Here is a 15,493-nt window from a genome sequence, read left to right on the forward strand (position 1 = left end):
CGGTAACACCTCTCTGCTGTCACTTTCCAAGCGATGGTCTATGGCAGTTCGGACCCTTGCCTCCCTCGACGACCTTGTCATTTCCTAATATTATGATGGACTGAAAGAACAACAAGATTGCGTGAGATTGATTGTTGATTAATAATTGCGTGTTGAAGAACACAAAATTGAGTGTAGTACTGGCTAAAAAACAGTAGGGGCACTGTTGAGTTACTCTCCTTGTTTTTGTCTAAAGAAGAAAAATCGGACATAAGCTGGGCCTCCAAAGGCCGCATTCTCGGCCGCATGACGTCACGTCCGGCGCGACTTGACTGCACGTGGTGTCCAAATTCACATGAAGGCTGTCCAAATTCACATGAAGGCTGTCCAAATTCACCACAGTTTATAGAGGATACACGAGGAGGAGCAAATTGTCTTTCTAGAATTTGGAAACCACATGCGGTCAAATCGTGCCGGAAGTGACGCCATGTGGCCAAAAATGCAACCTTCGAAGGTTTAAAATGCACATTTTTCACAAGGTACTTGTAGTTGAAGTTCGATCTACTGTTGATTAGTACTTTCTGTGTCTGTATGTTATGTACATTATGAATATTATGTATTTTTATAATGTACAATAAAAAAATAAAATAAAATAAAAAAAGAAGGGACCCAGCCTGTGAATTTGGACACAGCCTCTGTCATCTTCATTGCTGCTGAGGAGGAGGTGCCAATTGTGATCGACTTTCTGTCTCTTAAGAAGCAATTAGTGAATGTGAACATGGAGGACACAGAGCCAATTAACAGATTTACATTTAAAATACATTAGCGCTATGTTGTCGTTTACATGCTGGCAGAAGAATCCCATCTTAAATGGGATATAAATGAAAATGGGAGAATTGCCCTCCAGAGCTGAAAGCTTCACAAAATGTGGAGGGATTAGCTCAAGGTGAAACGGGCACTTAGCCCGTGGCAGCTTGTGCGACTACATTATACGTCTTTTTTGTTTATACATTCAACTTCATTAAAGCAGCTGCATAAATCATGTCAACGGAAGATTGCATTCTAATTATAACAAGAAACGTATCAACATAAAGCGGATGAAATACAGTAGATGAATTTCACAAGGTAAAGCAATGAACAATTTATTTTGTTTTATTTTTGCTAAAAACAATTATACATGCTGGTACATCTAAAACGAATTAAATGGTGTATCATAAAAAACTATTTCAGTTATGAAATTTAAAACATAAACCCATATTATACACAGAGAGAAATGTTTCATGTTTAAAAAATAAAAAAAAACAATAACTATGACTTACAGCCATCAAAAACCCCACATTCACAATCGCAAGATATGTGAATATTATATAATAAACCGTGTTGAAGATATTTTCGAATGGGCAGACTTTTCTGCTCAATGGTTACATATATTAATGTCGAAACCAATTTTCAAGCACTTCAAAACTAAATTATAAGTATTCAAATGTACATGTTCTGATTTGCTATTTCTACTTCATTATTTATAACACATCAATTAAAAATATCGAATGAGATAAAGTAATAAAAAAATAATTCAAATGTATACATTTTTCACTAACCAAATTAGGCGGAGAAAGTCCCTCTAAAGTGAAAATAAACATCTGGTAAAGCAAGCCAGCAGCATAAAAAAAATCATTTATAATATTGTTATAATTTCTATTTTTAAGGCTGGTGCGATGGCTAGTTAGCCATCCGCCTCACGGTTCAAAAATTGCATATTTTTTAAAATCCGATTAATCGACAGATGAATCGACTATTAATATAATCGTTTGTTGCAGCCCTAATATCAGCCATTCTTGTACGATCCTTCCAGATCCTTCCTGCCTCCTGTGTACTAGGCCCAAGACAATAAGCATCAATCCTCTTGTTGCTATTGCTGACTGAGCAAATGTGCAATACAATGGTATGCAAAACGTTTGTGTTGATGGAGTTCTGTCATCGTCAGCCAAGCTAAATCCATCTGGAAGGCGAACAGCAAGATTATCAGAGGAATTTGTCACAATAATGCTGAAAAAAAAAAAATTGAGTCAAAGTCTTTCCCTTCCCAAACAAAAGGCGAGGTTGTTTATCACTTTAGCTTTGGTCGTCCCCTGAGGCTGATTTAGCACATTGTTGTTTCCCAGGCAGCACGGGACTTCTTAGCAACAAAATGAGGTGTATTGACAGCTTCTTTTTTTTCCCCCCTCACACTTTTAACTTCTCCCCCTAAAGTATTCTCATGACTTGGACAAGAAAGAAGGAAATCAACCTCGAGCATTTAAACATATTTCAAGCTGCGCACGGTGATCAATATTCATCTGCTGTGCTAACACCCGCAGGACAGCAAAGGAAGCAAGCTGCTATTTGTTTGTAGTATATCAATGCGACATTAGAAGATGCGATACAGTATGTGGACCAACCAAAACCTGAAAAACAGGTGAGTGTGAACAGTAGACCAGCAGGATCTTCAACTCCCACTTCCCACTGGAGCAGTTTGCAGCCGAGTGGGAAGCAGTTGAGATGAGAATCAGCGCCTCCAAATCGGAGACCATGGAACTCAGTCGCAAAAGGGCGGAGTGTCCTCTCCAGGTTGGGGATGAAAACCTGCCCCAAGTGAAGGATCTCAAGTAGCAGTCAATCTACGTTCTTAACTTCGTTCTGGTCCATAGCGGCGATCGAAAGAACAGGATCACGGATACAATCGGTCGAAATGATTTTCCTCCGCAGGGTGTCTGGGATCTTCTTTAGTCATCTGGGAGGGGCGCAGAGTAGAGCTGCTGCAAAATGAGGTGGCTCGGGCATCTCGTTAGGGTGTCTTCTGTATACTTCCCTCACACTAGGATGGGGCCCCGGGCACGACCCAAGATGCACTGGAGAGAGTATTTCTCCCAAATAGTCGGGGAATGGATCCCCGCCTCCCCCGGAACAGCTGGACGAAGTGGCTGGGGAGAAGGAAGTCTGGACTTCCCCGCTAAAGCTGCTGCCTCTGCGACCTGACCCCAGATAAGCAGAAGAAGTTGGATGGATGGATAGATAGTCATATTCGATCAAATTTGGATGCTGAATAATAATAATAATAATACATTAAATACGATATATAAATATAAACATTCACAATTTGTTCGAAAAGATTACAAGAGTCAGCTTTAAAATGCTAAAGACAAATTTATTAGTATACACACTCATCAGCCGGAAAAAAGAGCCACCTGAAAAATGTCTTCCTGAAAAGTCACCATTTAATTGGCAGTGTAAAATAAGACAAAGGGCTTGAGATCATACATCTTTTTTTTTTTTTTTTACACTTTTTTTTCCTTACACAACTGCACCAATGATCGACAGTTATACATTCACTTGTTACTTCAGCTACTGAACGCTTTCAGTCCACACGCAACACACACAGATAGATCATGTTTAGCGGAGGGGCATTAAAAGCAATAATTATGTTGCAGGATTATTTTAGTTTTGTTTTTTTTTGGCAAGGAGTGGGGCAATAATCAACACTGACTCAAACCAAGAGCTAATTAAAGATGAGTTCTTGGAGCTTTGAGAAAGCCATCACAGTATGGTTAAAAAACAAACAAAACGAAACATACTAAGTCACCATCATGGGTCGCACCACCGAATTTGATTACAGGGAGTATAGGTGTAAATGTGCATTTCCACTCATTCACAACAAACAGACATCGTTACAGAGCATTTTGTCACGTAAAGCACAAAAGCATGTAGCCAACCCAAAGAAAGTGCCTCATACTCTATATTGTGACGTACTAAAAATGTGTGCCTTGGCTCTAGACTTTGTAATAGTGCACATTAAAAGGCAAATAAATATGTTTTGTGCCATTTGTGCTGGACTTTGTTATACACAGGAGACTTGCATTGTGTGCACCATATACTGTCGCAGTTCTGAAGCAGTGCATTTCTTTACAAAGTACACGTTTGTTCGGTTTGTGATGGGCATATATTTGTATTCTGTGGTTGGAATTGCCCTATGTTTGGGAGCGCGTAGGAGCATTATCCTTCACCCAAAAATCTGCATGGATGTCGATCGTTGTGCCAAACAAAATCTAAAATGAAGACCAAAAATGAACTTTGACTAAGTGGCAACGTTACACACAGGAGACATGTATTGTATGCCCCGTATAGTGACGATATACGGACTTTAATATATAACCTACTATGTCAAAAATTTGGTAAATGTGATATTTGTGTGTTAACACGTGTTAGTGTTATTTATACAAATTATTTACCAATCTAAAGTGGCGTCTCCTGAAAAGTGACGATTTTGGAGGTATGAGGAATCCGCCCGCCTCCAGCGACATAGTATAAGGTAAAAAAAAAGGCCCGTTTATGGTGTCCCGGGGCAAGCTTGTCCATTTTTTGAAAGGTGCCCTACTGTCCTGAGCTTTTCGACACAAGAGAAATGACATACCGTGACGTGATTAAGAAGGCAGAATGACAGAAGGAGAGCACCACCATGTGAATCCAAATCCACATTGCTGAGGTGCAGTCTACTTCAATTCCTAACCAGCAGGAAAAGCCTCCGGGCTACTTCTTGGTAGGCTGCTAAGCAACCACTTCCAAATATGGGCAAGCTTGTGCTAGGCATTGTACTAATAAAATATGGCATGATAAATAACATCATATAATTAAAAAAGAGATAGTAATAATAAAATATATTAATAAATGTGTGCCCATCATTAAAACGGGAAGCTGATGGCGGGCTAGTGGAGTAATGTGGAGGTTACCGTCATTTGAAACAAACATCGCAATATAGGCATTCAATTGGAATTCAACCTGGAGTGTAAATCCAGTCCAACAGGGTGAAAGGAGCTTGTCCTGGCAAATTTTTTTATTATGTGGACCAGCCATTTTCCACACAAAGAAGGGTGGATGTTGAGGGTTGCAATCCCACAGACAGAACGACCAGAACGGTTATTCGGTAGTTTGGGCAACGTCCGTTATTCTAACCAGGTAACAATTGTATCGCGATTGACAACTCTGAGAAAGCTGTGCAACCAAGCTCACCAACGACAAAACTCATCATTTCTATTTTTTTTTTTTTTTTTTTTTAATTGCTGGTGGCGACACACTGGCATGACAATCAATGACATCCAACAAAAGAAACTTAAGTTCACACCAAGAAGCACTGATTATGTATATAGTATAATATACCGTATATGTGTGTGTAGATAGAGAGATATATTAGAAATAGATAGAAAAATATAGAGTCATCTGAATGCCCATTATACAATTGTACACAATAAAGAGTGGAAAAAAGCTTATACAAGGCTGCAGACTGGGTGTGAGAAGTACAGTGCATGTAGTGTGTGCGTGTGTGCGTGTGTGTGTGTGTGTGTATGTGTGTAGTGTTGGGTACAGTGTTACTGACCAAGCAGATCAAAGGAAGTCAATGGGGAACATTTTGTCACGAGAATTTAGTAGGAAATTGAACAAAAAAAAAAAAAATGAATAAGTTAAACACTTTATTAGCGGCAACTTGAAACTTGTTCGAATGGTACGCGAGTCCCACTGGCAAATTTACATTACCGGATCCAACTTGGTAAATTATAACGTATATTTTGTATTCAACACAGAGCTCGAGTCAATAAACGCAGCTCATAATCTATATCACCGACTCTGTATTAGGGTCAGTATCTCGCCAGATACTGAAGATGGTGCCAACTAATTTCCATTTTTTAATTAATACAGAGCAGTTGCGAAATGCGCATGCACCAATTATTGTATATCACGATCCATATCAGCTGCAGCTGCATTTAAGCGTGAGGAAGGGGACTCGCCCCACCAGATGCCACCATTTAATAATCATAAATGTTGTGATGTGTTTTATCATAAATACAGAACAGTGGTTCCCTTTCAAAATTCACATGCGTCCATAAACGTAGATCATGGACCATATCAGCGGCTTCTGCAATTTGGGCAGAGGAAGGGAAGGGCCAAAAAGAGTGCCCATACTTACTTTGTGGTATGAATTTGATATTTAACACAGATCATTGACTTTGCTGTAAAAAAAATAATGTACATGAATAAACCTGTCATAACTCATTGTTGAATATTCAGAACTGATACTTGTCAGCCAATCAGAGAAGGGCGTAAAGAGTTGAGGAGATATGTTGAGAAATAATCAAGTTGTACAGTTTTACTCCATTTCCGCTTTTCTATGGCTGATATCACACAAAAACATTCCCCAAAAGGCCATTTTTTTCCCCCAGACACAACAAACTTTTGACAGTCTGTCATTTTTTTTAAACTTTACTGATGCTGTCAGCTCTGTCCAGGCAATTAGGCATGCTGAGATAAGTTTTTAGCCAATAGGGTGATTGTTCGCTATGAATTCCGCCTAGCAACAGGTTGCTCCAAAACGAAAATGATAGAAATAAACAATGTGGCTTGGAAAATAAACCCAAAAAGAATTCATAATAATTAACAATCACAATAAATTAAACGACAAAGGTTTAGTTTGAATAAAGTTGATTAATTGATACAATTACTGGAATACAGTACATTTATAATGAAGTGCAGAAAACCTTGTACAAAATCCTACTAAATTCACGCACATTTGCCATTTTAACCTGCTCACCATTTTTGCGAGATTGTCCAAGAAACCAAATCTGCTTTGTTGTGTTGAATGCAAAATTATTTACATTGCTGCTATCAACACACTTGGCAAAGTGTGCACCACATACAGTCAGCAACACGGTGTACCCTGTAAATACCTGGATGCCCAAGTAAATACCTCCAGGTGACGAATAGTATTTCAAAGCACAAACCTAACAGAGCAGAAAAGTACAAAAAAAAAAAATGCTACCATAAGTGCACACAGCTCCAGAGTGGACAGCACTGGACACCTTTGAGTGGCGGGCAAAGGGGCTTTACCTAGTCAATTGTGTGACTGTTTATGTTTAGCAAAACCATGTCAAATATGTGTATTAGTACGCACTGTTACATAGAGGTATATCGATGCCAGAGCTGTTTTAAGTCAAGAAGTCAATGCAAAGGAAAGTCATTTGCGTTTTCTATTCGACTTGCAGCAGGACAGAATTTCAAGTCTGTTGAACACCATTAAGCATATTTCTGTTTTCCCCCTAAGAGAAGCATGAACACTTATCATTTCAAAAGTCTACATCGCCGTGTACTCGTCAATAATATATAGTTTGCATTTAAGGACAGTCGATAGTACTCTTAACAACGTCACACAAACAGGCACCATTTTACAATAAGGGGCTACCCATATAAAGGGCCTATGAAGCGGCATTTGTTTGTAAATTCATAAGAAGCGGTTCAAATCAAAATTGATCTTCTCCAAGCGAGACTTGTCTCCGTGGCAAAGTTGAACGTCAGTCACGACCAGTGGGCAGATTTTCCAAAGTAGTTTTCTTATACATGTGCGAGTCTTTTTAGCAAAGTTGCACGTCAGTCACTCAAGTGGACAGCTCTTCAAAAGTGGTTTTCTTCATTACAGGTTCTTAAAAAGCCGTACACTGTCGTGACCTTTGACACCAAGAAGAAAACACATTTTGAATAGCTGCCCAGCAGTGTTGGCCAAATGACTTTGAAGATGGAATATATTTCAGATTACATTTTCAGACCCTCTTTTACCCTATGGTTTGAAAAAATGTGGAAAAAATATAAATAAATTCCTGGGATTGAATGGCTGGACTGTGAAAAGACGAGTACATTCGTCAATGGCAGTGAATGAGGTCATTGATTTATCATTTTTTTTGTCATTTTAAAAGGAACATATGAAATTTGCAAACATAGCTTATAAAGTCAACTTGTATTGAGGATCTTTAGCTATAGCCTATAGTGTATACTCAAATTAATTTACCCAATAAGTTTATATTGCCAAAATGTGTTCCCACTATCAATAAGACAATGTATTTAGTTTAATGTATTGAATTATATGTGGTCTAACAAATAACAATGATCGATTAAAGCGGGAGTCAACGCAAGCCCACTAGTTAAAACTTGGCATTCTGATAAATATTGCGTTTGTGGAATAACTGTTAATCCACTCGTTTTTAGCCATCTCTCGGGGCGGCCATTTTGTCTTCTGTCGACTGAAAATGACATCACAGCTGCTCACAACGACCAATCACGGCTCAGATTCAGAGAACAGGTCAGCTGTGATTGGTCGTTGTAAGCAGTTGTGATGTCATTTTCAGTCGACAGAAGACAAAATGGCCGCCCCCAGAGATGGCTAAAAATAAGTGTATTTGCTACTTAACCTATAATCCACAAACGCAAAATTAATCTGAATGCTGTGTTTCAACTAGCGGGCCCGCTGGGAACATATTCTTGAAAAAAAATATGCTTGGGTTGACTTCTGCTTCAAGTAAGTATAAGTGATAATTGGTCTAACAAAAGAGCGATAGCTTTTATTTCATGAAACCATGGCTGTGGATGGTGTGAAAAACAATGACCTCCATGTTGTTGTTTTTTTAACTATCGTAAGAATGTAATAAATCAGAGAGATTCTTTTAATACGTGTTCAACTATGTGATGACCTTTGACAAATGAGAAATTCTGCTCGTGGTGATTGGCTGGTTCTCTTCATGTCTTGTGGGCTCCGTGTTTGGAAAGCATCACTGGACTCGGTAACAGTAAGCATATTACAAACATACGAATAATTCGTATACGTTACCGCTTAGATGCAATACACGGGTTACTTTTGTAAGACTCACCCCCAACACTGCTGCCCACTGTCGTGACATAAGTGCATCTGTGACAGAAGAAAGCAGCATTGGAACACGGTCTATGCACTATTGTAGGTTTTTGCGGTACGTACGTCGAACGGTATTGCAATTGGGTAAAAACATGTCATCAGCTAATTGAATTTCTTCTTTGATTTTGATTTTACAGCAACTTTGGCTTTACAAAGCATTAACAAACTTGCTCATAACCAATGTGAAAAAATAAATAAAAAAAAAATCCTTGATAAACCGTTTACAAGGGAATGCTTATTGTCAAGTGGCAGCCGTCAACCTAATGCAGCATTTTGCACATTTTTGCATCTTGTAATCTGGTGCAAAAAGTTTTAAAAACAAAGAAAGAAAAAAAATCCGTTGATTAGACGACTGATGCGGAATAGCTGCAGAGGTGGCGGCAAGAAGCGGCGACGGGAGTCTGTCAGTAAAGAACTTGAAAAGGTTTGGAGTAATTAAACATGAGATAGTCCATGTAATAAAAGTCATACACCCGCTGCCTCTCCAATGTGCCGAGCTGGGCAAAATACTTCTGCGTGATCTTCAACGACGTCCTCTCGTCGGCCAAGTTCCGATCCTTGAAGTTGGGCAGCGTGAGGTTGCGCGGCGCCCCGGCCAAGCGCAGCAGCAGGTCGGACTCCTCCTCCATGTTCTCGAACTTGCCGATGAAGTCGTAGTCAACGAGGCACGGGTTGCACAGCTGGTTGGCCGCCTCCCAGTGGACGTCCAGGCCCACGGGCCGGTGCACGTCCAGCAGGTAGTGCACAAACTCCTGGAAGGTGACGCCGTTGCCCGACTCCAAGGCCGACCTGGAGGCGTTGGGCCTGTACTTGGAGATGATGGGCTTCCCGAAGAAGGTGTGGTAGTAGTCGTTGGGGTTCTCGAACTTGTCCCTGTAGGCCGACACCACCCTCTCGAGAGGCTCTCGCACGAACAGGACTTTGGTGTAGCTGCCCAGGCGCCGCATGATGCCCTGCCGGTCGAAGCTGTTCAGGGTCTTCAGGGGGTTGCCCAAGTGGGCGGTGTCGTGGTTGATGGTCTGAGGGTCCGACGCTATGCCCGCCAGCACCATCAATGTCCGCTTCCAGTTGGAGCAGCCCGCCTTGGGCACCTGGGATGGAAAGTTTTGCATCCGTTATAATCCGTCTTCAAACGTGACGGAATACATATGCAGCGGTAAGCCGTTTTATGACTGTTATCAGTTTTCAAACCGACAATAGTAGTCAACCAGAGTTTTGCGCTTTAGTTATGGGCAGGATTACATCCTTCTCGTCCTCTCATATTTCGATTAAGACGCAATATGCAAGTATAATTGATACTGTATGTCAATGAGATTTATATTCATGCTCAGAGGTGGGCATTTTACTACATTTTGTTGGTCCTTCATTAGTCATCCGTCAGCGGCCGAGGTACCCGTCCGTCATTCGTCAGGCTGTCGTTTTTCATGAGGAACCGAATTGTACAGAGGGGGGCATTTTACTCAAATTTCGCGGTTCGTTTATCACCGTCCGTCTGCAGCCTGGGTGCCCTTCCGCAGTCCGTCCGTCTATTCGCCTTTTTGTCAAGCTGGACATAAAGTGTAGTTGGACCCGCCAACGGACGCCCGTTTGAAATTAGAGGCGGACCGGCGTATGGAAGGGTAGTACCCCCCCCCCCAAATTCCCCCCCACCACCGGAAAAAACGACAAATGGTGGATGATGGAAGGGTACCCACGCTGACAAATAACGGACTCTCAATTTTTAATAAAATGCCCAGCTCTGCCTTTTACGACCCAGTAGCTGTCAAAAACATGCCTGACATGAATTAGGACCCGTTAGCTGGCCAAAAACAAGCCCGATGTAAAATGCACGAATCAAACAGCAAACGGAACAAAATACGCAGCAATGTCAGGTTAAAGGCGATAGACGATTACATAGACGGACGAAAATGGTCAAAAGTCAATCTAATTTTTTAAAAGTTTCCCATCTATCGTTTATCCCCTACAAGATGGACGTCAGTCACAGGTGGATAGACGGACCGGTCCGTCGGCTAGGCGGAATGGAATTAGTCAGTTGGTCAGTTGGTCGGTCGGTCCATGCATGTTTTTGGGGAATGTGGGAGGAAACCGGAGTAAAGCCACGCAGGCACAGGGGAATCATGCAAACTCCACACAGGACTCAAACCCACGACCTCTGCTCTGTGAGGCGCACGTGCTAACCAGTCTGCCGCCATATAACAGACATAACAGAGCTTTTAAAAGGGATGAGCATTTTTTTTTTAATGTAACTACACTCCAGTCTACGGCTCATCATCGGACAGTTTTCAAAGCCCTCTTCTGCGTCAGACCGAGTGATTTATTTTCCCACAACACCTGGCAGTAGAGAAGCTTGTGCTTGTCTTCCACGAAGATGTTCGTCACGTGGTGCTGCGTGATGGTCTTGGAGACGTTGCTCTTGTACTTGGCGCACATCTTTTTGGTGAGCTGCCGACGTTGCTCCAGGAGGCTGGAGAGCTTCCTCCAGCGCTGCAGGGAAAACAATCCTGACAACGAAGAAGAGGAGGAGGAGGAGGAGGAGGAAGAGGAGGAGGAGGAGGGAGAGTTGCTGGTGCGCTGGATGGGAGGACTTGTTTTCAGGAGCTTGCGGTGCTTCTTGGAGATGCGCTGCGAGCCCAAGTCCTGCTCTTGGGATCCACCTGTGACCAGCTGTTCTCTCTTCCAGAACTGCGGGAATTGCATGGGGGAGATCGGACTCGGCATCATGACGTCAGCCACCTGGTGCTCGTGATCGCCGTTATATTTTCCTTGGTCTTTGTCCTGAGGAGAAACAGTCTGTGGGGTGTCGGGGCGGGATGGGAGGCGAACATAACATTAAGAACTTCCTATTATCTTTTATATATTTTTTTATATTTTTTTAACCATGTCCCCCTCCAAAGTTTTATATTGCCTCAAAACTATAAATTAATTAGAAGACAAATAAATAATTCCCAACAAAATCAATAAAAATAATAATTATGATATTAAAAACTATGTACAAAATATTGCAAAAACCTCACGGAAAATATACGTTGTATATTAACACCCCCCCCCCTCCCCCGCGCGAGAAAGAATTCGCATAGGCTTACATAAAAGACATCAATAATAACAGCTGATACTGTATGTTAACCAGTGGATTACAGTACATCACTAAAATTACCTGCCAAGCTGATCAATGGCCGGCAACTTGAGCGCTGTCACAGCGGAGCAACATTCCACAGGACACAATCAATACACAATCCCCAACCTGATCAACTCGACTCCGAGGAGACCATGAGCGCTATTTTGTGAGGCAACTGAACTCCATCCATTGTATGCAGTTTAAGGCACATCTGTGCAACACCTAAGCATTTCACTACTACACGGGCAGTCATACAACGAATTCAAAGAAAACAGTGGAGCAAAAACAAGCGATACGTATATGTTTTGGGGAGTCACGAACCGCACAGTGCAACAGTTAGTTCTTAAAGTGACCACTAGATGGCGGCGTTGTACTATAACAACAGATCTCATGTTGAAGTTCCACAGTGGCCACATCCATCCTCTGTTGAGTTGCTGCTGGCTGCTATCAGGTGTCCCATAAGCACTTAATGGCATGTTTCAATTACAATCTCCTGCTGCTTGATGGCCACCATCACCAAGGCCACTGTACATGCTGACATTCGATTTCAATTAAGAGTTCTGATAGTGTCATGAAGTCACGGGCCTAGTAGTACCATGTGACATTGAGTTCGTCCTGGATCTGGGATCATCTCCGAAGTTGACTAAATTAAGGCCAAGCTCTGCGTGATGCTACGGCAAGCCCACGAGTAGGGATAAAGACCCTATTCTACAAAATGACTTTTGGTGAAATCAAGTGTTTCAGCACATTGACGTTCCAATTGTTTTTGTTATGTATTGTGAGCATTTTGCGTTTTGGTTTGTTTTTGCGGCCACAAGCCCAGGTCTTGTTTGCAAATAGCACAACACCAAGGGCGGAGCCAGAATGTGGCGAACGGGTGGGCCTGGAAAAATCAGGGTGGGCCTGAATATTTCTCTCACCGAGCAAAATCCTCCTCTCCCGACACATCGTATATTTAAACAAAATAACAGATCTTCCTTAGACAACCACAATTATGCCATTGTATTGTATAAATCCATGTATTGTATTCAATAAAAAAAAGCCACCAAATCACACAAATCAAAAAATAATTTCATAATAATTTACCAAAAATTTGCAAGTCTATATTTTTTTCCATCAATCTCACTGGGTGGGCAGTCTGTCAATCTGGGTGGGCCTGTGCACACCCAGGCCCACCCATGGCATACACATTGAAGTCCCTAAAAATAAATTTCTTATGAAGCTGACACACCACCAAGAGTGTTGTTAATAAGTATGCCAAATTTGGATGAATAACAATTTAAAAAACAAAAAAATCAGGCTTCACCAGTTGAAAAACTGAGACGTTCTTTCAGCTCTCAGATGCTGTTGGCATGCATGCAGAATGTGCTGAGAACACAGCTGCTAAACTTTCAACTGTCAATCAAATACTGTACGCTCACATGTCGAGCATGTCTACACATTCCTATATGTTTGACCTGCGACAATATATACGCTTAAAGCATCTGGTAGCTGGAATACATCCTAAGGAGTCATTGTGGGTCTTTTCCATTCAGCGATAAGCGCTAGCCAATGGCTAGCTTGTGGGCTAACACGCTTCCGGACGCCACGGAGCGACGGCTGGGTTGTCCATGGCTGTGTAAATTCAATTATAGAGTTCAAATCTGGCTTTTGTTTCCATGGAGACGGGCCCTAAGCGAAGCCTGCTTCGGAGCACACTTTCGTAGTCTACATTGCTCCGTTCTCCCACGCTAGGCCTTGCATTTTAGACTATAGAAGAAACACATGGAGGTTCAGAAATGCTCAAAAACAAGGTAAAATAATGGTGAAAATCAAAAGAAAAGCCCATAGCATATCTTGGTAATACATCAATACCAAATCTTGCAGTATAGCAGTTCGGGAATAGTAGATTAGTAAACTATCGATACCAACAATACTGGACCTGTATTTTTCTGGTATCTGATCCATACCAAATTTTGTTGTATGGAAAAGTTTGGGTGTTGTGCAAAAAGCTGCTTACTTATTTAAGTGGACAAGCGAAGCATGGAAATGTTTTGGTTCTTTCATGCAACTACACAATTTATGTGAGGTTTGAGTGGCGAACTGGTGATGCTAACTCTTTGTGACAGTCTGTGTGTGTGTGTGTGTGGGCCTACAACAAACACGCTCCCCATGCGTATGCCTTCGACAAACATGCAAGATGCATCGCTTTTTCTAACAGCTCAAAATGCCCCGAAACATAATTAGACATAATTATAATATCAGCGTTAATTCTGAACGAATCACCGGAGTGCAATTTCCAGGTGTCGTGAGCTGTATAGCTCATAATTGCTTTTGCTAGATACCATTTCGCGTTTGGCATATTAACTAATTGAAAAAATACCAGACAACTGAGTATTATGAAATTATGAATGCATGGAAATTATAATAGAATAATACAAAGAATATACTTAAATAATACAGTGAAATAACAGAAGTAAGACCATTACATTTTTTTTTTAGATTATGTGATGACATGTATCTTAAAATAAAATACTGTACTTGAAAAAATATTTCAGATCCAAAAAAGTAAAGTACATTCACTGAAAAAAAATAATTAAAATAATATTAACCATTATTTCTAGTTATAAAAAATAAATGAATATAATAATACAACTAAATAAATTGATTTAAATCATTTAATATTTTTAGATGTATATATATAACCTATATTACTTATATTACTAAAGATATATTTAATGAAATATTTTAATGAAATTGATTTTAACCTCGGCCAAAATATCTCAGTGACCAGACGTGTTTTGGTGAATACATTAACTCATTGAAAATTAAATATTAAAATGAAAACAAGGATGCTCGCCACTCAGTGTTTTTAAAAGTAAAGACAATCTGCACTTTTGAGATTTTAGCAAGAAAAATGCTGTCAATGGAAATAATTTGCTTTTGCGGGCCAAATAAAATGATGTGGCGGGGCAGATCTGGGCCCCGCGCCTTGAGTTGAACACCTTGCATTAACCCATTTGGATTTAAATATTTTTTTTAATAGAATACATTTTATTTCTAAAATAGTGTAATATATTTAATACATAACAAATTTAGAAATATTTATAGAATACTTTTTTTTTTATAGCAAATGTATTTAGGAAAATATTTGTATTTAATCTCTTGGGTGAAAAAAAATCCGCGGAGGCGGGGAGGTCAGCTCCTCTAACACTTACACCGATGCCATCGGACACGCTGAGAGATACAAGCCCTGCAATCGCTCCTTACGCAGTAGATAACAACTGAGCTAGTGCGTGTGTGTGTGTGTGTGTGTGTGTGTGTGTGTGTGTGGGTGTGTGTGTGTGTGTGCTTGTGCTTGTGTCTGTGGTGTAAACATACCTCCCTGGATTGCAGCACAGTTCCACCAAGCTTCATACCTGTGGAGAAAGTTGAATAAAATAAGTAAAGAGCACGTAAAATAGTCCATTGTGGATTATGGAGATGAGTTTTTATGGCCGCCATGGTGACGGATGGGAGCTTTATTGGCAGATTTAAGGAAGCAGAACCGATGATGTTTATTACTCTGGACGTATTTTTTTTTCCGTCATATAACCCGCAACATATCCTAAAACCAGCTGTCATTTAATCCGGCTGACAGTTGTAAATGGGTTTACATG

General features: G+C 40.7%; 1 protein-coding gene across 2 annotated transcripts in view; it reads right to left on the reverse strand.

Annotated features, from left to right (window-relative positions):
• Positions 1–8,187: 8,187 nt before the first annotated feature.
• chst8 (carbohydrate (N-acetylgalactosamine 4-0) sulfotransferase 8) overlaps positions 8,188–15,493 on the reverse strand; it is a 189,502-nt gene continuing 182,196 nt past the window's right edge. For both annotated transcript variants that reach the window (XM_086026890.1, XM_086026891.1), the window contains exons 3-5: positions 15,216–15,253; positions 11,072–11,530; positions 8,188–9,831 (exon numbers count right to left, since the gene is read on the reverse strand). In XM_086026890.1, coding sequence (XP_085883016.1) covers positions 9,145–9,831; positions 11,072–11,530; positions 15,216–15,253 — 1,184 coding nt within the window. In that variant the 3' untranslated portion in view covers positions 8,188–9,144. The remainder of the gene's footprint in view (positions 9,832–11,071; positions 11,531–15,215; positions 15,254–15,493) is intronic.

This window comes from Filicampus tigris, chromosome 3, assembly GCF_054856515.1.
Source record: "Filicampus tigris isolate MCC_2025a chromosome 3, RoL_Ftig_1.0, whole genome shotgun sequence".
In the NCBI taxonomy this organism is placed as follows: domain Eukaryota; kingdom Metazoa; phylum Chordata; class Actinopteri; order Syngnathiformes; family Syngnathidae; genus Filicampus; species Filicampus tigris.